The sequence below is a fragment of the Nothobranchius furzeri genome, chromosome 15 (assembly GCF_043380555.1).
Source record: "Nothobranchius furzeri strain GRZ-AD chromosome 15, NfurGRZ-RIMD1, whole genome shotgun sequence".
NCBI classification, from domain to species: domain Eukaryota; kingdom Metazoa; phylum Chordata; class Actinopteri; order Cyprinodontiformes; family Nothobranchiidae; genus Nothobranchius; species Nothobranchius furzeri.
Window position 1 is genome coordinate 52,827,349 of NC_091755.1, and position 23,241 is coordinate 52,850,589.

General features: G+C 42.6%; 1 protein-coding gene across 12 annotated transcripts in view; it reads left to right on the forward strand.

The window, feature by feature from the left end:
- agrn (agrin) overlaps nt 1–23,241 on the forward strand; it is a 391,168-nt gene that overhangs the window by 295,453 nt on the left and 72,474 nt on the right. For all 12 annotated transcript variants that reach the window (XM_054746151.2, XM_054746154.2, XM_054746157.2 and 9 more), the window contains 4 exons: nt 9,856–10,053; nt 10,357–10,557; nt 19,193–19,335; nt 22,496–22,601. In XM_054746151.2, the coding sequence (XP_054602126.2) occupies nt 9,856–10,053; nt 10,357–10,557; nt 19,193–19,335; nt 22,496–22,601 (648 nt within the window). The remainder of the gene's footprint in view (nt 1–9,855; nt 10,054–10,356; nt 10,558–19,192; nt 19,336–22,495; nt 22,602–23,241) is intronic.

A 23,241-nucleotide genomic window follows, 5' to 3' on the forward strand; every position in this document is an offset into this window, starting at 1 on the left:
TCTCATGAACCCGGTCATAATTTCATTTCCTCCCCTGCGGGCTGAAAAAATAGTGGTTATCTTTATGGCTCAGGTGCAACCTGATAGCAATATGAGTGACATTCGTTATTTTTTCCCAGATTTTTTTGTACTTTCTTCTCTGTTTGAGTCGTATGTGTCCTTGTAAGGTGGGCAGGGAGGTGTTTACTCGGTTAGACTGCCCCCTCTCCCTATCTGGATGCCAGTCCCCTCACAGGATGGTGACTGGTTTCCCTGCTGTTATATCCATACAGATGAGTTTCCAGGCACCTGAATCATCGGACAAAAGGAAAAACAACTTCCCATGGGTTTGGAAATGATATTCTCAGCTGAGTGAGAAAATATAGGTCACACCAGTGTGAGTGGTGAATGAGACGGGGAAAGGAGGACAGAGGAACGAGGGAGGGGATACAGATAAATGTTGGGAGGGAAGGAGATGAAGGTGAATAAGATGAGGAGGAGCGAAGTAAGAAGGGGGGGGGGGGGGGGGCAGAGTTAATAGTGTGTGAGCAGGCAGGCATCAACAGGGGAGTTGTTATCACCCAGCCATGCTCACCGGCCTTCAAAACACAAACAAGCCGACTTCTTTCTGCTTAATCCTGAGGTAATGCGTTGCCCAAACCCCCTCAGCTTTAATTCAGCCTTTTCCCCAGTATGGATATCAACCAAACACCGTTAAGCTGCTGGGTCGTTTTTTTCTCTCTCTGTGAACCGATCCCTGATGCTTTCAAGGGCATTTTTATACCAACCTGCCCCTATTCCTTAAATTCAGCTCCAAACTACTACCTCTGTCACCAAGGGTAGCAACAAAAGCTGCCTCGTTGTCAGACACCAACCGAAGGCTCGGGGATGAAAGGACCTAACTTCATCCAGATTTTTCAAGAAATTAAATTTTTTGTTCTGATAATTGGGGATAAATTTGTTTGAAAACCTAAATATTTTGTAATTCTCTGATAAAATGTCTCACTTTTCTGGTGCACCTCTACAAATGTAGATTTCACTGGTCCTGGAATGGATTTTCACAGCCTGGTTCAAAAATATGGCCGTACCAGACTCATCTTAGGTTTGTGACAAATGGTGCACAAGTATCACCCCAACACTACTGTCATGGTTGCCAGTGCTGGTGCAGTGTTTCCCCAAATTTGCTTCCCAGCTCATCTTTACTCACCCACGTCATCCCTGATCTGACAGCCTTTTAGAAGCCCCAGACCAGCGAGGACCACGGGTTACCTGTGTTTCCTGCTGTGCTGCAGTTTATCTTCACCTTACAGGATGATCCCAAACGCACGAACGGCCAGCGATAAATAATAACGATAAATGACCCGCACTTGTATAGCGCGGGACGCCAAAGCGCTTTACACTACAGTGTATCATTCATCCATTCACACACACATTCACACACTGATGGTGATGAGCTGCGATGTAGCCACAGCTGCCCTGATAGTGGTTTCTGTCAGCATTAGGAGCAAATGTCTCATGAGCTATTAGATTTGAGTACATCAACAACTGATAATCGTAAGGAGTTGACAGCATTCAAGATGGCCGTCCTTTTTTCCAAACCGATACAATACCGATACTTGGATCTGAATACTCGACGATACCGATTACTGATACTGATACTTCTACCACACAAAAAAATGCAATGATTTGGAATACAGATTTTATTTTCTTCTCTGCTTTCAACGGGAAAAGACTGTGAGGTTGATAAAAAGTAAAATATATGAATAGAAATCATCACAAAACTAAAATTTTAGGTGAACAGAAATGACAAGTTACAGTGAAGCCATTTTCAAGCAACTGCATTGGTATCGGTTAACTTTTACCGATACCGATACCAGTATCATATTGGTATCTGCACCGATACAAACACCAGTATCGGTATTGGTGCATCCCTATTTGCAATCACAACAATGTTTATAACTTTGTGAATTTATTGAATATAAGTTTGATTTGATCCCAGCTGAGCGACGTCACCGTACCATACTACATTTTAAACTGATCACGATATTTTAGTTGAACTTCATTATTTCTTTGTCGTCATCTTTGTTACACATGCTTTGAACAAGCTTTGAACACGGTCCGAGAATTTAAAACCACATTTACTTTGTTGCTGTTGAAAATCGGCAGCTTAGGGTGTTTTAAGTACCATACCAAAAATCCGGTGCCGTCTATGACTTGCTTTCCTGTGTGAGTAAGTAATGTTGTAAAGGCAATGGTGAAACAAATTTTTCTCAGAAAAGGTGGAATAACACGTCTTAAGCTTAGACACACACCTTTACATTTGCATGTCCCAGTGCACTTCCATGTTGGCAACATTTAAAGGTTGATCACGGTACTGCAAACGTCAGAACAGCGCTAGCCCGAGTTCCTGCTAATATGTGCCTGTGCTACTGCTAATGCTAGCCCAAACTACTGCTAACACTACCTCGAGCTACTGCTAATGCTCCCAAGCTACTGCTTATGCTAGCACAAGCTACTGCTAATGCTAGCCCAAGTTACTGCTAACGCTACCTCAAGCTACTGCTAATGCTCCTGAACTACTGCTTATGCTAGCCCAAGCTACTGCTAATGCTAGCCCAAGCTACTGTTAACGCTACCTCAAGCTACTGCTAATGCTCTCGAGCTACTGCTAATGCTCCCATGCTACTGTTTATCCTAGCCCAAGCTCAAGGCCCAAGGAAAAAAGAATGTTGGCACACTCTTGTAATGTTCCCACATGAACTGGGGATATCTAGACTATAGATGACTTCCAGATAGATCCACAACTTAAGGTTCTTGTCCCCTGCCTCATTCATCTGCAAACCCTGCTCCACAAACGGTTGGACAATCACTTTGTTCCACGTTCTTCCACATGCCTGGAACCTGGCCAATCAGCAGACAGCTCATGTAATATTCATGTCCTGGTCGAGTGGGTGGGACAAACCGGTGCATTCTTCCATCTCTCTTCATTAAACCCATGCAATGAAAACATCCTGTGATATAATGCTAGCACGCTAGCTTCTCACACTCTTGCCTCTGTGTTACGATGAATGGTCAGTGGCGTTCACAAGAGCAGAGTTTTCCGCTGTAACCAAAACAGACGAGATGAACGCGAACCAGACAATAAAAAAGTGAGCTTCTAATAATTATCTGCAACCGCAACCATTCCTTCTCTCCTGGCTTTGAGCTGCAGCTTCCTTTCTTTTTCTGTCTGTGATGCATTTTTGTTTGGAGGATCCGGCAGTGTGGAAAGCCAGGCACAAGGGGCAGAAGCTGATAAAAAATAAAAGAAATAGCGAGGCTGCTATCAGGACACAGGGCCTGATAAAGGACAACACTCACCACCGCCGCTTCCTGATTTATAGCTGATGCAACCGGAGAAGAGCCACGGTCAGAGTAACCTCATTTTACAGACACTTGTATTTTCTGTTTATTTATGTTTTGCCACAGAAACCCTTCAGAACGGAGCTTTTGCGTTTGTGGCCTTAACATACAGTATCTGAGCTATTGAGCTAGAAGGAGAATGACATTTTTATTTTGTCTGAGTTTTAAATCATCAGACTTAAACCACATGAGGACAAAACAACTGTCCCTAATGTTATTACTTAACCCTCCAATTACAAAATCAAGAGTGTAATCAAGACTCTTTACAAGTTCCAGTTCTCCAAGAGCTTTTCACAACATCAGGGTACACTTTTGTCCTCTGTCTGCTGCTGATGCTAAGGCGTGGACGGCAACCCAGGCATGTTGGATGCCTCGGTTTTATTCAGTCGGGGAACTTTTTTCACTATTTATTTAAGTATTTTAAATCCACAATGAACACTGTAACCCCGAATAAGTTCACTGAACTCAAAATTTATGAGGGAACTGATTACCTAATAATTTTTAAGTTAACTTATCTAAAAACTATGTTTATCATAACCTAAAAATTATGACCTGAATAAAATCAAAGTATTTAACTACCTCCAACCTATAACTTGGCACTCAAGCAACTTACAAAGTTTAATTTTTCTAAACTTGCATATTTGATTTAATTTGAACTTTATTACATGTTTTAACTAACTTAAATATTATAACTTGTATGAACTGTAAATTGACTTATTAAACCCTAACCCAAATAAGTTGAATTTACTTAAAAATGACAATGTGGCAGGCTGGTGAAGGCAGTAACTAACACCAGATCATGACTCACACACCCATATGCTAACAGCCAATGAAAATGGAACACTCAAAGTCAAGTCAAGAGCATCTAGTGTGAAAACCCACAGTATTAATAACAATGGGACAGCACAGCCATACAGCATTACTTTGACCAACCTCCTCACTTATGGGGCCAACATGATACAAAAAGTAACACCACATCTGCAACACTGCACAAAATAATAACTGAGAACAACAATCCTCCACAATAAACATGCATAAACACTGCAAAATAACTGAAAACATGACTACCCACAATGCACCGCGCCCAGCAGTTGTTTATTGTTCCTGAAATCCACCAAAATATCTAGTTCATGGTTGTTTTTCCCATAAATCCACAAATATTTAAAAAAATATACAAGTCTGTTTATCAGAAACACTTTAGGGTGGACGTAAAGATGACTGGAATAGTATAGAAACATAAAATAAGAAATCAATATTTTATTAGTTAATATTACTCATTAAAGTTAAGTTGTTCTTTATGGATCAATTTAAGTTATTCTTGCTTTAAAAAGATATAGTTCAGATTAATTAAAATGTTTGAGTTCTGTGTACTTAAAACAAGGAATAACTCAACACAGTTGAGTTCTAAAAACAATTTTTATATTAAGAATTTCATCTACTCAATATATTTGATTATTTTGAATTTTTGGGTTTACTGTGAAGAGGTTTTAACACTTAAGTTGTTGCTCTCAAACTGGTGTCAGTGGTTCTTCAACTAGAAAGTTGAGTAGCTTCGCATGCATCTGAGAACCCGACAACACGTTTGACATATAATTGAAATCAAAGATTATCATCAAATGTATTTTTAAAAACCCCAAAAGGGTCAGAGCATTCTGGAAACTGCTGCCAAAAGCTGCGATAATGTTCATAATTTGTTACTAAGGGTGAAACCAGCAGGTTTGTGTGCATAGTTTTAATTATTTGTGCCTGTCTATGATGCCTGCACAATCCCTGCTCCGATGACAAGTGAAACAATGAAACTCCCATTCTAAAGTTGGCTCCATAGATACAAAAGACTCCCAAAAAGAGTGAACATAAGTAAGAGAAGTAAAACCACAAGGACACTCGCTTTGATTATAGTTGCTTCTATCCAAATACAAACACTGAGCTAAGGACCAAATGGATAAAAAACTAAAGTATTGAATTATTGCAGAAAATGTTTGCACCTTTTGGACCTTTGAACAAAAGTTGAACTCTAAGCCCTGCAGCTGACCTAAAAATATACAATCAGAAGTAAATGCAATTATCTTTGCTTTACATTTCTTTTTTTTCACACTGGTTGAAATGAAATTGTTTGGGAAGCGTTCACAAGTTCTGTTAGGCAGTACGCTGCGTTTTAGGAGCCATAACAGGTGCCAAGTCGAGGCTGCTGAACCAGTAAATGAGTGGTTTGAAACGCCCGATGAAGACATGAATGAAATGCAAGACCAGAAAGGAGTAATAAACAAATTAATAACACAAAATGTTCCGGTGAGCAACCTTGCTTTCTTCAATTAGTTCTAAATCACCAGCGGTTATTAGCCTGGCCTAATTGAATGTGATAGTGAGCCATGCTAATGCGATACCTTGTGGTGTAATTGGTGTCGGAGGGAAAGGTTCTTCTGCTCGTCTTCCAGACTCCATGTTTGCCTTCTCCTCCGGACGTGTCTGATCCTGTCTTGTAGTTTCTTTTAGAAGAAAGTTCACCTCGAGGGACAAGCAGATCCTCAAGTGGATCCTCTGATGGTTATGGAAAGCTTTAAGGTCTGACAGATCCCGCTGCTGTGCTTTGGAAACATAAAGCAGTTAGAAAATACAAGGCACACAGAGAGGCAGATCATATCATCTTCACAAAAGTTGTATATACAACCAGGAGAGTGTGACTTTTCTCACTTTGTTCGACTAGCGTTCCCAGTTCCTGCTGCTTTGAAGCCTCCACAGAAAGCTGTGCTGGCAGAACGCATTCCCATAAGGCTGTAGTAGCCAGGTGATGAGCGGGCGCTGGCTTTCACTGGATATGGCTTTTGGCATTCAGGCCAAAGCTTTCAGTTCTCGTCTCATCAGTCCAGAGAAGCTTCTCTTTCATGCTTTCAGAATACCGTTCATGCTATTTGGCAAACTGCTGCTAGGCTTTTGTGTTGATTTTTCCCCATTTTCACAGAAATAGATTTAGATTCTGACCGTCCTCCCAAAAAATCTTGATTGATTGAGTGCTGGAAGAGATGGTGGTGCTTCTGGTTGCCCCTTTCATGTTTACTAAGTTTGTAGTTGAGTTATTTAGTTTCACTTCTGGGGGGAAAAGTGTTCGTGCTGGTTTGAAAGTTAAAAACCCCGTGGTCCTGGAGTCTGTTTGCATCCCCATTTCAAACTCTCCTCAAATATTTGGGTTTAAGGAGCAATACGTAAGGGTAGTGCTCCCTACCGGAAAACACCCAAGAGTGCTAGCACCACTCATCAACTTACTGTGGATGCCTCGTCTTTGCTTGTCATCTAGAATTTTCTGGTGAAGATCCGTAACTGGCAACAGCCATACAAACGGCAGTGAGAGAGGCACATTTTGGATTGCAGGAACCACATTTGACCACAGGATGTCATTCTTACTTCATTCTAACATAAAGCACCTTTAATATTGAACTCATGGTTATTTAGCATTGAGTTGGGAAACACTGTCCAGAATGGCAGAGTTGAGCTGTCTGGGGTTTGATTAAAGAGCAAGTCACCCCCCAAATCAACTTTTTTTTTTTTTTTTTTTTTTTTTTGCTGATAAACTATATAAATGAGAGTCACGTTGTGCTGTAGACACATGTAGTCAGTAAATTGACACTTTGTCCAGATTTAGGAAAGCATTTTAGTGCATCTTCAAATTAAAATATTCTGCCTAAAACTCTGCACTGCATTTGAATTTAAATCTGCCATGGCTATTGGCTAAGAGGTACACCATGACGCTAGCTGGTACATTATGATGTCACAATGTCATTGTGAGCCTGTGCAGGTGTATTTGTTAGCAGCACTGCCGTCTCAGTTTGCCAGGCAACAGCGTTTGTTGCATTTTTCAAAAAGGAAGTGGGAGTGGAGTAAGACTCTGGTAGGGGTTGACTTGCTCTTTAAAAACTCCTAGTTGTCATTTTATAACCCAAACAGCCTACGATAAAAAATGCATGTTTAATTTACAAACATATATCAGATTAACAGATCTTATCATTTGTTTGATTAAATGTAATCTTATACTTGAACCAAAAATGGGCCAACAGTGCTGCTTTAAAAGCTGAGAAGAGCTGCTACGGTAGCCCAGTTGACCAAACAGGAAGTAAGTGTACTTCATCGTGTCTCTTTTTTTTTCTGGTGTGTTAATACTTGTATGGAAAAAAGCTGCTGGATAATGCACCAAATAACTGACCTATTTTTTATTGCACCAGTTTTGAACTTCTATTAAGGAAATATCCACGAGGAACGACTAAACAAGAGCAGGCTTGGAAAGCCAAATATTTTCAAAATAATTTTATTAAATGCAATTATTTTTTCTTAAATTTTCTTTTTTTGGTATAATTTCAAGTTAGAATTAAACCTTGAATACAGAATAGATGAAATCTTTGCCGGTGGAGACACATTCATTTGACCTCAGTAGAATCGTGTGTTTTAGCGTTTGATTTTAAATAGTTGAGCAAAATTCTCTAGTATGGTTACATTTGCTCCTTTAACATTAACAATAGCATCTCTTGACTCCAATTTGCTCTGCTGCTGCGCCGAATCATCAGGAGCAGCCCCAGCTGTCAACAACAGAGCTTATCAATAGCAATAAAAAGAAAGAAAGCAGCTGCTCTTTACTTCTTAATTGCTCCACGGATGCAGTGTCTTCTGTGAAGGGTACATACTTAGAAGCAGATTTACTACCTGAGGCAGTTTAGCATCTGGTTTCAAATCATAAATGGTACCTGCGGGAGAGTCCAGTTCTGTGGGTGACCTGATCTCATTCTCATAATTACCTGGAGCATGGAGGCTCAAGCAAGCAGAGCCGGTAATAATCAGGAGACACACAAGCTTGTTTTCTTCTTGTTTAAAGAGCAAGTTCACTTGTTCTTGTTGATTTTGACATTTTATTGCTCACTCTGAGTTTCACTCACAGGCTAAATGTGAAAATAGTCTTCTAGCACTATTTACTTCATTAGTCAGCGATATAAAATAGACAGGAAGAATGCTCGGATTGGAAAAGCCACACAGATCTACCTCACACTGAAAGCAGCATTCATGGACTCGCCCATATTGGCTCCTGACAGGGAAGGTTGTTGTTGGTTTAGCGTCCACGAGAGAGTAGAGCACATTCTGGCTAGTAGACCATTAGCACTAGCAACTCCACCACACAGCAGAACTTCTCCGGGCTTGTGTTATTTGTGGGGGTAAAACATCAGTGTTGCAGAGCAAACAGAGTCCATGGTAGAGTCGTGGTGCTGTTAGCCAATCAGAGGAGAGATGTCCACATATCAGGAAATATGACTCCAAATCCTTCTGGCTGACTTCTGTTTCCTGAGCACCAGAGCTTTTTTTCCCCACGAAGATTGACTCATAAGACATTCATTTGTACTAGAGACCACTGCAGATGTGTTTAAAACACAAGTTTGGTATTTAAAAAATGGTAATTAAATGGAGTTGACCTGATAACATCTTGTGACATTACAAAATAAAAAGTAAACATAAATGATATTCCTACTTAGACACACAACAGCTTTTCATCCTGAAGCCCATCGCAGAAATTAGAACCTATTTCAGTCAGCATTCATCATAATTCTGAGTTTTGTACCGAAACGTGCGCTCTAAGGTCAGAAAATACAGCTGTCGGATTTATTTACCGCTCTTTATGAAAACAACAGCTTTCTCTACAAGTTAGATCTCTTGCTCCCTTTTATTGACTTGTGTTTTTTTATTATAATTATTGAATCCAAACAAATAGTTTGATATGGTTAAATGGTTTCTTCTGGATGTTTATGGAGATCCTAAAAATCCCAAAACAAGAGGAGAAATAAAATATACAACATCTAATAAAAGTTCAAGAGGTAATATATATACATATATATATATATACACACACACACACACACACACACACACACAGACACAGCAGGACTGGGTTCAAGATTCAGAGCTTTTCTTTAATAAGGCTCCAAACTAAAATTAAAAACCAGCAGTAATTGTTTAAAAACTAAAATTTATTCTGCAATAAGTGCAAACCGCTTATAAATCTGGACCTAAGCGTGTCTTTAAACGGCTCTACAATCATTCAGATGAGTTCATAAATAAATATTGGCCTCACCAGATTAATTTTATGTTTATAGTGATTAAAATTGATTTTATCATGTGCAACAATAGAAGGTGAACAAATCAAAGCCACAGTGAGAACACATATTATCCTGCTCCTGTAACGTTTTGTTTTAAGGATCATAAATAATAATTAAGAATAGGAAAAGACGAGATTAAATGCACCACAAAACTTGACGATACATCATAAAATGTGTCAAGTGTGACATAAAATATGAGCAGCAGAAAAAGAACCTGTTTGCTTATTTCTCTGTGACCACACACACACACACACACACACACACACACACACACACACACACACACACACACACACACACACACACACACACACAAGCTGCTTAAATCGTTTCTCTCTTTTTTCAGACGAAGCGTGCGCTAACTGCTCCTTTGGAGCGATCTGCGACGCCCAGAGCGGACAGTGTGTGTGTCCGTCGGAGTGTATCGAGTCCCACCAGCCCGTGTGCGGCAGCGACGGCGCCACCTACAACAGCGAGTGTGAGCTGCATGTGCGAGCGTGCAAAGAGCAGACGGACCTGCGGGTGGTCAGCCAGGGAGAGTGCAGTAAGTAACGTGTGAATTAGTGTAACCAGTGATTAATGTCGAACGCCTTTTACACAACGGTGAAAACCACATTCAGTAAAGGAAACAGCATATTTCTGCTTTTTGGAGTGAAGTTGTAAACGATGGTAAAACTCGAGCCCTTCAGCTCCAGGCTGGCAGGGAGTCGAATTTCATTTGATTGTATTTTTATTTAAATTTACATTTTGACTTCTGTCCTGGTGATCACGTTAACTTTGTGGGTGTTTCCTCTCAGCGGCGACCCGCGGCTCTCTGAACCGTCACTCTGCTGTGTTTGTAATACAGGAACGTGTGGCGACACGGTTTGTGCCTGGGGTGCCCGGTGCGTGGAGAACAAGTGCGAGTGCCAGCAGTGCGCCGGCGAGGCGTTCTCCCCGGTGTGTGGTAGTGATGGCAACACCTACGACAATGAGTGTGAACTCCGCAGGTCCTCCTGCATACAGAAGAAGAAAATTGATGCAGCGAAGCCCGGCAGCTGTGATGAAGGTAGGAAATGGACTTTGAAATGTTGTAATTATGGTAACCAATCAGCCATTGAAGTGGTGTAATTAACTTTACCAACTGACCTGTGGCACGCTGTTTAGTCATCTGTGGGTTTTCATAATGGCGGGATACACCTCTAACGGCTCGCCAGTTCTCTGACATCACCAAGAGTTGCTGTGAAAGTCACTGCGTGCGTCCGTAAACAACAACAGCGACCTTTGAATAAACAGGCTCCTGTCAGCTGTGCTTTTAAAATAAACTCACTGGTGTGTTTGTTTGTTCTTCTTCTGGCTCAGCGCCAAACGGCGTCCACAGACGTTAGAAACATTAAACGTTTCATTCTGTTCATGTCATTTAACCCATTCAGAGGATGAGGAGAGTGGTTGTGTGAAGTCAAGAGCAGTGAAACACAGTTCTTCAGCTCCTGGCTCTGTTGGAGACCACAGAGCCAGGAATTATGTCATTTTTCTGTGTTTGATGTCCAGAAATCAAGATTTTAAAGCAGCATGAATATTGCTTATTTCCTTGACCTTGCATTCTGCTTCAGCAGCAACTCTTTGGGTTTATAAATCCCCGTTGTTCATCCATATTTGCTGATATGATTTCCCACTAAATAACAACCAGTCAGTGTGTTTTAACTTCCACCCAAGATGGAAAGTGAAGCTAATGCCCAAAGGACAAAAACTGTAGTTGCCCCCCTCGTCCACTAGGGGCAGGTAACAAAAAACAGCATGTTCTCTTTGACTGTTAAAAATGTTGCAGCAGAAATAACCACGTTAACAGCCTGGATTACATTTAATGGGTCAAGTTTATCATCCTAACAACTCTGAGTGGGTGAATTTTTTGTAACTCATCTGTTTAGAAGTAATTACAGCTTGAAATCATGAATAACTGGGATGGGGGGGGGGGGGGGGGCTTTCTCATTGACAGGTAGCAGAAGAACCGCCAGTATTGACAGTTTGACCCCTGCTGCTACAGGGAGGGCCTCAGCCTTGGCCTCACGTTAACTCATTCACTGCCAGCCATTTCCTGATCGTTAAAGCCCTTCGCTGCCCGCGTTTCTCGCCGTTTTTACTGTTTCTTTAAGTGTCGCAGAACGTTGCGCGCTAGGATGATGTCGACGCCAAAACAAAGAGGAGACTCGCCTGGGCGTTTCGAGCGTTATCCGTTCTTTCATAATCCGTTGTTGAATTGTGATCGGCAGAAGCTTTTCCGGTACGCACCTCACTTTCTTTTTACAGGAGCGGCCCAAAACGATCTCCTAACACATGGATGTTCTGCTTCCTGATCAGGTGACATGTGATTTATGCGGATGGAAATCGGCTTTAGAGCTGAGATGTTTGTTCTCTCGGCGCGGGGGCTCGTTCCGATGCCCAAACAGTAAAAAAAAATGCAAATGACGACTTTAGTCGTCAATGGCAGTGAATGAGTTAAAAGTGGCCGCCTGTGTTTACTATTTTAAGGAGGACACAAACTCAGAGACAGGCTGATCTACCAAGAGGGGACTGGGCCAACCCAGATGTGAGTACGTCATAACATGGTCTGGAAAAGCTCCTTTCGGATTGGCCCGGTAAAATGGAGACGCGCGTGTGCTGTAGAGGTCCGGAATAATCACTTGATAGTTCCGATAGTGAGAACAAGGCTATAGTAGCTGTGCCGTCACTGATTAACGTACCGTTTTGAAGCTGTTGTGCAGAAGCTGTTCTAAAATTAAAGAAATAACCAAGTAAAATTAATAAAACTGTATTACCAACCGTTAACGCTCTGATGTGAAGTTTATGCTGCTGTACCACAAAGTTTTAAATAAAAATTTAATAACTATTTTAACTGAAAGGGCTTCATAGAAAGTAAGTCTCGGGACTTCTGAGCTCAGTAAATACCAGCTCAACTAGCTGAAACTGGAAACCAGTTGAAAAACATGACTCCCCCATAGAAAAAATGTGGAATGCTGCCGTCACCATGGCAACTCTGTCTCCCTATCCCAGCCTGGGCGGGACTGCGACCGGTGAAGGCCGCTGAATCGTTACAGGAGTCACTGTGCTCTCTAAACCCAACCACCTCCCCCGCCCAGACTGAGGTGACGAGCGCTGCTTATCGCGGCTGCATGCACTGATGTGTGGAGAGTCCCCAACCGTACCTCCCCACCTAGTGGACACTTATGTTGTGTGATGTCTGAAGTCTGTTGCATATATGTTTGAGGTGTTTTTTTTGCATAACAAAGCTGCCCTCCCTGTGGAGGGTAACTCTAAAGTGCCTTTTTTTCCTCCACCTGACCCAATCCTCATATAAACCCTCTTATCTCTATTAAGGCAGCGCGACTCAGGTTGCGAATGACCACAGTCACCAATTCTTGTCATGTGTCTATGTCTACGTATGTCTGATCTCAGAATTGTGTGTACTGAAACTCTAATTTCCCTCTGGGATTAATAAAGTATCTTTGAATTGAATTGAATTGAATCTAAACTGGTGAGATTGTTAGTGGAGAGTGGGTTGTTTAGTTTACTGATCAAAAACAAGAAAACAGCCATGGAATGAAGTGCTGGTGCTCATTGGCTGATTTTAGTCACCCAGCCTTCGAAATAAGCAGCTTTCTTACTATTTTTAATCCATTTGGAAGATACTTGATGGTAAAAGTTACAAACTTGACTCACTCTAGATGTTTTTGTTGCAAGGTTATCTCCTCATCTCCAGCCAGGGAAGGATTGATTAGTTAAAAAGTTTTAGTTTAAAGGATCTTATTTATGTTGCGACAGACCCGCCACACAATTTACAAAGCCTTTCAATCCAATTAGGCTCTTAAATGTGTGACTGATAGCATCTCGCATGAGTGTTTGTGATTTCCGTGGCTGTAGCCGCGGCGTTCCTTCCCATCCTGAAGAAATGGGACCTAATTTACCGTGCAGATGCGATCTCGATCCGGCCCGACAAGCCGAGGCAGAACATCACAGTCTCTCACTCAGGCCTTCACGGGGATAACTCTGGAGGGAGAAACATGCCAGCCTATGGTTGTCATGCAGATAGTGGCGATCCCGTTCCCCTGTGGGTAGTGGGTCATCGCCGTGAACAGAGTCGTCTTCTGACAAGGTGTGAAGGGGAGCAGATTACACCTGCCAGCAGGAGGGATGGCTGGAGAGGAGGGAAGTGGGGGTAGTTTGGAGGACCGGGCAAACAGATGAGCAGAATCTACTTCTGTTTTGATTGCTAGCCAGGGGGTTTCTTTCTTTTTACCATTGTCAGCGTTGCTTCTCTGCGCCTGCGAGGCAAATCATGCCACTAGAGCTCCGGCAGTCCATTTAACATCATTTCATTGACCGAGATGGCGAGTGACCTTTTTGTATGCGGGACATCAGGAAATGTGAGACTGCATGGCCTCGATGCAGACTTGCTGTCACCACACACACACACACACACACACACACACACACACACACACACACACACACACACACACACACACACACACACCATTGTCTGTTGCTTGTCTGGTGTGGGGCAAAAATGCTCTCATCTTCCTCCCCGAGGGAGTCTGTGAACATCCAGCTTTTTCCATCACTCGCTCATTTTGATTCAGAGAAACCATCAGGCTCACACAATAGAATGTGTTTTTTCTTCTTTTTACTCTCCCTATCGCTCCCCGCTGTCCCACCCACTCATTCCTCTCTCCGTTTGGCGCTGTTTTCCATCAAATTTGTTTCTCTCCACAAAAGAGGGACCAACGCGTTTGCAGATAGGGGTGGAGATGGGATTGTCAGAAATCGATAAATTTCACCCGGGGGGCAACTCGAAGGTGTTCCTTTTTCCTGCTGGCTCCGTCTGTGATTCTTGTAGCCCCCCCTTGGATGTGTGACCCCGACCCTCCACTGGAACTCTGGACTGAGTGCAACACCTCCAAAAGCAGGCTGCTGGTTTCCTCTTGGAGATATCGCCTGCCTCTCTCTGGCTGCTAGTGTTCAAAATGACTTGTGGCGGATAAACTCCCCCCCACCCCACCCCAACCCCCCATCCCACCTGGATGCACGAGCAGTGAGTTTTGGCAAAATTAGGAGCATATATATTGGTAACAGAGGGCCACTGTCACAACATATAATACTGTATTTTGCTGCTCTATTGTTGACAGCAGCAAAGCCGTACATCACCACTATGGAATCAGAGATAAGCCTTTAGAGGAAATGAACATGTGATTTATTCTTGCACGTAAAAAAACACCCTCATTAGTCTTATTGGAGGGTGGGTGCAGCCCAAAAAAATGGAAGTTGTTTTCTCTAGCTTTTATTTAGTAATGAAAAATGACGTGTTCACACCGTTGGCCATAGAGGGAAATTTATCACCTGTTTAATTTCACACTCTGGTAGGCTTGGCCTTAGCTCCTTTTTACTCTTTCTTGACGCTGACAAAGTGGCAACAGAGAGTGCCGCATCAACTACGAGAGACCCCGACCCCTTTCTAATTGAAAAAGGCGTTTAATAAACTGGATTACAGGAGGTGGATTGCATAGTCCAGCTTAGGCCGTGTACACGTGCAGTCGGGTTTTTCTAAAACCAAATATCCTCCCTCATCCATGTAGGAAAAGGCTTGGGCCCACACCACCTCGTTTTATTCAATAAACTAAAAAAGCAAAGCTCCAGTGCATGTTGAAGCACATTCGTAGGCATGCCTTGCCTATAGGTGGCAGAAGTTCCCAAAATCATTGAATTCTTTGCCGAAAAACATTCCTTGGACATGGAATAACTAGGTGGTGGGCAATACCGTCATTATTTCGTCCATTGCCTGTGGTCTTTTACACAGAGCAGTAAAAACAAGTCACACGTGGGATGTTAGAGCATTTTTGTCGCAAGCAGTGATGTCATAAGACGTAAAACCCCGGTTATTTACATCCACAAGCGAATGCTAACAACGGAGAATTTGCAAATCGCCAGCGACCTTTTTGGTTCTCGACTTTGGAGTGGATGACGGACCAAACCGTAGAAAAGCCTCTTCCTTTTAGGGATCCTCGCCACGCGTGTGTAGGCTCGTATTCCTTCTTCAGCACAGAGTGGATCGAACTCCAGAAACACTCAGACAAAAAGCTGGATGATTGATGGGAGTAAAAAATGAAGCTCCTTATAGTGGAATGATGGTTAGTCATTTATATTCATGCCCTATCGCGGCTCCTAACCTTCTGTAGAGGCAACAAAACCTCTTTCCAAATCCCTCCTTGCCAGGAAGTGTGACACGCCATTCGTCTATCTTTTGAGAACTTTATTTGGATTAATGTTCTGCCTCATCCATCAAAACCACTGAAGGGGACAGATGAGGCATTTCCCCTAAACTTTTCTGCCACAAAACAGTTTTTTCCAACATGTTTGCTCAGGTGGCATCATAACGACACACGGACGTTAACGCGAGTGTTTCTATTCTCGGTACGAGACGGTTCCAACAATAGAGCTGTGGCGCTCACGCCTAACATAACTTCTATTGTTAAATCCTCTATTTTTCCTCGGATGTTATTCTTATGCGATTCACGTCCTTTCTCTCTCTCTGCTGCTGAATTCTGCCTTCTTAATAGAGCTCCCTGGGCTAAATAGACTCAGGCCTCTGACATGATTGAGTAAAAAGGAGCGGATGGGCAGTGCAGAGAGAATAGCTGATGCAGCCATCTTAGCTGGGGATTTATTAATTGAAAGGTTCATAGGCGGTACAGGTGGTGGACACATGAAAGTACAGCAGCTAATTAGGACCCCTCTTTGCTTTTCACTTCTGTTTATTCCATTTTAATGTCTTACCTCTTTTATTTATTCTTCTGGTTTCTGCGAGGGCGCCTGGGCGGAATATGAATCCGATACTCCTGCTTGTTCTTTATTGCTGTGTCTTGCTGAGCTGGCGTACTGTAAACAAATGCCGGACAGCCGGGCTTATTCTTTTTCTGATTTGTTCTTCTTTGTCAGAAGGTTGAGTTGGAAGTAGGCCCAAAAGAGCAGGCTCCGAGGAATAACTCAGGTGTAGATGTAGAAGAGAAGCTGGCAGGGAAGCAAAAGAAGGATTTACAAAACCCCAATCTGAAGAGCAAGGGAGCAACAATGACCCAGAAACATCTGAGGAGGTAAACGGTGTGATCTAAGGGTGAGACGAAGAAACAGAGGACTATATTTGCAGCCAGCTCAGTGGCCTAGTGGTATGAGTGACCGCCCTGAGACCACGGTCGGGTCATACCAAAGGCTTTAATACCTCCCTGTTTGACGCTCAGCATTAAGGGGTTCGACTGGGGGGTTAAACCACCAAATGGTTCCCGAGCACAGCCGTGTCTGCAGCTCACCGTTCCCCCAGGGGATGGGCCAAATTAACCCAGTGTGTGAAGACTAATGGGGCTTTACCTTTGACTTCGTATGGGAGGACGATTGGTGGGTGAGCGATTGGCAGCTGGAGAACAGGTGTGAGAAGGCAGCTTAAGTGAGGAAAGGAGCGAGCCATGAAACACGAAGAGGAACTCAATCATTTTGCTATTTTAATCAAAACGTTCAACAAAAAGATGATTAAAACTAAAATTCTACCTTTTTTATTGACCAAAAAGTTAAACAAAAACACCAAATCCTGAAAATGCACTAATGACTGGGCGACATCTGTTGGTGATGGATTATTTCATTTGTGACGAGGTTTCCAAACATTTCAAGAGGTTTTCAAAGGGACGTCCGGTATCATCCGACGGGTCTGCTCTGTCTCAAACCCACAGTCGGTTGTGGGCGATGGCTGGTCATACTGAGCCAGGTAAGGGCAGTTTTCCTCTCCACGGTCGCTACATGCTTGTTTAGCATGGGGATTGCTTTAACGTCACTGAGACAACAAGTCAGCGACTCGGTGAAATCTGCTGGTTTTCCTCGGATGGAAAGCGTTTTACTAATTGGAAAGAGGAACTGAACTCAATGCACTGATAAGTAGGCTCAGTAGGAATGTTTGCTTTGGGAAGGGCCTTGAGACTTGGATGGAGTGCATCACAAGCTTAGACGCTTTTATTAAAACATTTCATGGCTAATCCGCAACAAGAAAATTCCCAAATCCTTTGCAGTTGCATCTTAGACCTCACAAGACCCGGCCACGTATAAAACGTCTCCTAAAAGTGTCAAATCAGAGCGACTCCAACAGAAATTCTGCACCTTTCCCAGTCACCAAGAGTCACGGCTCAGCGGCGTGCTGCAGCTAACTCTTTTCAGATGCCATCTGAAGCCAGGCGCTCATAATAATTTAACTGGTGGCTAAAAGCCCAAACGGAACGCATCGCCTCTGCCACAAAATTAAACTCTGGCTGTTTTTCACGATCAATAGGTTTCCACAACGACATAATCTAGTTAGAGGATTAGGTTATGTGGTTTAAACTGGAGACAGAGTGGATCCCTAACCAGTCCTGATGTTATTGTCGGGAGGGCGGGGGATACAGCTTCTCTAGTCCGCAGACAGCTCCAGCTTCCCCGTTGTGTCCACGGATAATGAAGTCAGAGCTCCTCCGCTGTATCGACCCCTCCAAGCGCTCATATCCCATTCCTGATGACCCATATCAAAGAAGAGCCAAGGCGTTGTCTGCCCCTCCCCTGCACTGTGATCTTCTCCATAATCTACTTTAGAAGATGGGTTATGCTAAGTGCTACTTCCATTGCTACAGCATTGATTTGGCCATTAGAGGAAGCGCATCAATACACGGAAGTAAGCGAGCTCGGAAAGACGACGAGAAGACCGGAGGAGGAAGAAACACCTCGGTTACCTCATGTTTGAGTCTGCCGGCTGCACCGGGGGCTTTTAGTTGGACTAGATTCTGTTTCTGAATAACAAATTGGTTTCAAATGAACTTTCTGCCTGCCTCAGGAGTACCTCTGCCTGTCTGACATTCTCCGGATCTTCCAGGCTGCGTTCGTAGCCTGCCTTCACGCTCGTTCTCCTAATCTCCCCGCAGACTTCCACTCTAGGAGATATTTGCAACATCAAAAGCCAGATCCTCCCACTTTTTTTCACCTACATGATTTGTTTTGCCTAAGAGAAGCTCCAAACAACACGCGCTCAGATGCATGGTGTTTTTTTTAATTCCTTTTGAACGGTTTTGAAAACCCACAAACAGAAATTAGGCTCTCTGGTTTTTGGGTTTCTTTGAGCAGCGTTCCCTTTTTTCCACTGGAGCTTTTTAAAAAAAAGTACAGACGACCTTTCAGGGTCACTGTTAAAGAGCTGCTTTGACAACTTTCTTCAAGGTCTCAGGAGATAATTCAATTTTACAGAACACTTTGCAATTAGTTGCATTCTCATATCAGGAGCAGGCACCCATAAAGCAAGCCTCGCCGTCGACGCTGCGTGCTCTCACAGGCCAGAGTGTCCGTCCCCTTTGCTGTTTGATTTAATTGAAATAAAAAGGATGCCTAATTGGTGGTGCAGAGATGTCTAATTTATTTAGTCACTATCTTGCCCTCGCTGCGGAGGGTTGTTGTCTCGGACTAGCAGTTCTTGTTCTTTCTCCTCCAAAATAAGAAAGGAGTAAGTGATTCAGAACTTGTGATCCTCCCAACATGTTAGCGAGCTTTTCTGTCGCACTGCAACCGTGACACTGCTTCTACCTGATGCACTGATAAAGCCACAGACCTGCCGTTCCACTAATTATTCTTTTTCTGCTGTTTCTTTGCAGATTGTGGTTCCGGGGCGTCGGGTTCGGGCGCAGAGAGCTGCGAACAGGAGCGCTGCGTGGCATATGACGGCGTTTGGGACGAGGACGTCGAGGGCGGACCTTGTTTTTGTGAATTCAGCTGTGAGAGCGTGCCTCAAAACCTGGTACGGCATCCGAAAACATTTCATCAAAAAATATTCATTATTTATCCTTAAACTTTCCTTTTTACCTTTCATCTTAAGGAGCAAGTTCGCTTAGAAAGCATCTTTTTTACATATTCGTTTTGAAAATGATCAACCACTGTGAGTTTTCATGCAGGCTGAACACGAGATAGTCTCCTACACGTATCTCCTGCATTAACTCGCTTCAGAAAAGCCTGACAGGTCTACGTCACACTGTCACTTAACATTCATGGACTCGCCCATCTCGACTCACGACGAGGAAGGCGGTTTAGCGTCCAGGAGACAGCAGAGAATGTCTTGGCCAGTAGAAGCTAACAGTTAGCATTAGCAACTCCACAGCACAGCAGAACTCCATCAGGCTTGTGTTATTTGTGGAGATAAAAAATCTGCACAGAGCAAACACAGAGTCGTGTTGCTGTTAGCCAATCAGAGGCAGGATGTCCAAATATCAGGAAATAAGACTCAAATCCTGTCATCTGAAGCTACTTTCTCCTGCAGCTGATATCTAGATCCTCAAACAGACGCACCGGAGCTGTTTTCATCCAGGGAATGACTTGCAAAGCATTCAGTCCTACTAGAGACCACTGCAGATAGATTAAAATATGAGTAAAGCTGACCTTTAAAGGCCAAGTTCACTAAGAAAATGTTTTTACTTGTTATTTTTGAAAAATGATAAATCACTGCGAGTTTCACATTCTGGCTAAACATGAAAATAGTCTTCTAACCCATTTCCTGCATTAGCTACTGCATGTAGCAGTTAATACATATTAATTATGACCAATAAGATGTGACATTCCATACAAATATGAAATATCAATCTGATTGATCTTTGATTGTTTAATCAGAAGATTCTAGGGTTCTTTGCTTATTCAGGGACCATAAACACACTTCGTATTAATTCAGACAGAGTCAGTATATAGTTTATAAAATGAATTTAATTATTTTTCCTAAACTAATGATGCATGATAGGATATGAATAATGAGATATGACGTGGTGGATGTGAGGTGTTGTGATGGAAGCTAGATGTTGTAGCAACCGCTCTTTGTATCTGAGAGAAATTGTGAACTCTGGGTGTAAAAGAATTAGTTGTTTGTTATAAACTAGAGAGTTGTTTATTTATAAACCTCATCAGACAGGCAGGCTTACGATACCCTTGTATGAGTTGCTCCCGGCAGTCCAAAGGGTTGCGGTCAGAGTGGAGAGGTCACCGGACGTCGAAACCACGACACTCAGAGATTAGTAGCTTCCTCTGAATTCAGCTTCCCTGGCTCTGAGATGCAACCCGGGGTCTGCAGGTTAGGTGTGAAGTAGCTCTGAAAAAAGCTGTTGTGTCTGTAATCACTTGCAGGGTCGCAGAGAGGCTTTGACTTAAGGTCAAAGGAGTTTGTTTCAAAAGAGGCTTCTTTCCCGATTTGGCCGAATCGGGCTCAGCTGGAAACTGAATTACTCGGGAAGTAACTCTTGTTTTATTAAACTACTTTGTTATAATTTCTGGCCAAGTTTGGCCAATCAGAATTTGACACGTTTCTGAGTATTTACCAACATCCCTCAGAAAGCCACGCCCTCCTTCAGATACAAAAATGATTTTAACCTTAGTATGTATTTTATTGTGATGTGAGTGTAATCAATGATGAACTTGTTCAATCAAACACACACTGATCTGTGATATAAATAGATCGTTGTAAGAACAATATTCATAGATTGAAGCACAGATTATTCAAACATTTGATTTAAACATCTTGCTCATTCATCACATATGATTATTTAACTTATTACTATAACATCGTGGAGGCTTCACTTATTCAGAGTGAAGAATGTTGACACAGTGGGTGCAAGAACCTCGGGTGAGAATGTTTGTTTGAATGTTTTATCTTCATGGTATGTAAACACATGCTGAACAGAACCTTCTGGATTTAGAAGGCCAAACAGAAAGTGGATTTATGATGCAGATGAAAGGTTATTATGTTGATCAATATATAGGTGAAAATTGACACTTTTGGACGTTACACCATCGTTATGAAATGAGCGGGGAAACGGTTTAGCATCCAGGAGAGAGCAGAGTGCGTTTTGGCTAGTAGAAGCTAACCATTAGCATTAGCAACTCCATCACACAGAACCCCTTAGGCTTGGGTTTTGTGAAGGTAACACATCAAGATCAATCAAGAGTCGGTGGTTAAGTCATGCTGCTGTTATCCAGCTGATGAGTAGGTTATCCAGTATCTGGACAATGAGATGTGTGTATATCAGATAAATACATGTTCTTCTCCCCTCTGCTCTTGGTTTTCTTCTACTTCCTGAAACAGGAGTGCCAGAGTTTTTTCCCCACAGAGATCGACTCACAAGGCTTTTGTTTAGACTAGAGACCACTGGTCTGTCTTTACAGATGTCTTAATGCTTTTCCCTGCATTGCAAAATAAAAAAACTGCTTTTGGTGTAAATTTGACTCGCTGGATTGATGTTGGGTTAAAAAGCTTCACATTTGCCCCTGTTGATGACTGTCTCACTAACTTACTCTATGAATTATTTATGGATCTGTGTAGCTGTGTTTTGACACAGAAGTGGGAAAAGAGGAAAAAATACCCACAGTTGCAGAATCCGCGTGAAGTTGGTTTTTTGTTGTCGTTGTTTATTCGTACAGTTGGTAGATTTTTTTGATGCCCAACCTCATAATTTCCTGTCAGTACAGAATTTAATTACGTCCCTTGATTCCTGAAAATGGTAAACTTTATGAGATTAAAACTTTTAAACATGAATATTTTAATGGTGCTCAGCAGCTTTTAGTGAGTAATGCTTTTAAACATTCAAAAACAAATAAGGAAACTGTGTCAGTATCCTAGCTGAGACAAATTATATAAAGTAAAACCCAGCAAGCTGACAGAAAACAAGATTTTCTATTTGTCCTTGAATGTAGTTTAAATAACTGAAAGAAATGATCAAAGTGCAAAGTGAGATAAAATCACGGTTTAATAATCGTACGCCGTGTCAGAAAATCATGCAACAATTTCAGAAACTGGAGAAAAAAGCTGTAGAAAACAAAATCAGGCGTAGATTAGTTCTCTGATTGACGCTCAGTTAACACCAGCTGAATCCATCCCGTAATACATCCCTGCTCCTTAACGTTTCTCGTTTCTTCCACTGTAGGTGTGCGGCTCTGATGGAAAGACCTACGACAACGAGTGTGCGCTAAAGCACGCCAGATGTTTGATGAAGAAGCACTTGATGGTTCAAAACCTGGGGCCCTGTGAAGGTCGGTACATCCACCTCAGAGCCTAATCTGATTAAAGTGAGCAGCTGCACCTTCATCAAGGCTCATCGTCACTGGCATCCCATTCCTCCACCCATTTTCATCCATCGATGGGGGGTGTCACGATAAAATTCCAAATATAATCTGTTTTTCATCTACGTGGCAAAAAGCTCACGAAGTAACATCAATAATGACTCATGTTTTATCCTTATAATCAAACAATTGGAGCCATTAAACGTGTCTTTCTGTGCACTTTTCTCTGCTTACACTAATATAAACAGCATCTCTGTGCACGCAGCCAGTGGCATTTAGCGGCCCGGCTGATTGTTAGATCAGTGGCTAAGTAGCAAAGGTTAACCGTCCTCCTCTCTGTGGTTGTGCGCAGGGAAAAGATTTCACCAGTAAAGGCCGGAGAGCAGAGCAAAAGGCACTTAAGGGGTTTTGTGTGATCATTTCAGCCTGTTTGATTCCCCCCGGGTCCGAGAGCGAGGAGGACGGAGGGAGTTCATGAGAGGGAGTGTTTTCACACACATCCCTGCAGATTCTTCTTCCTAAGCCGGCCTCCTTGGGCGCTGACTGTCATGCTTCTCTACCCTGCATGGATAATCAATCCTTTTTCTTTTTTTTTTTTTTTTTTTTTGAA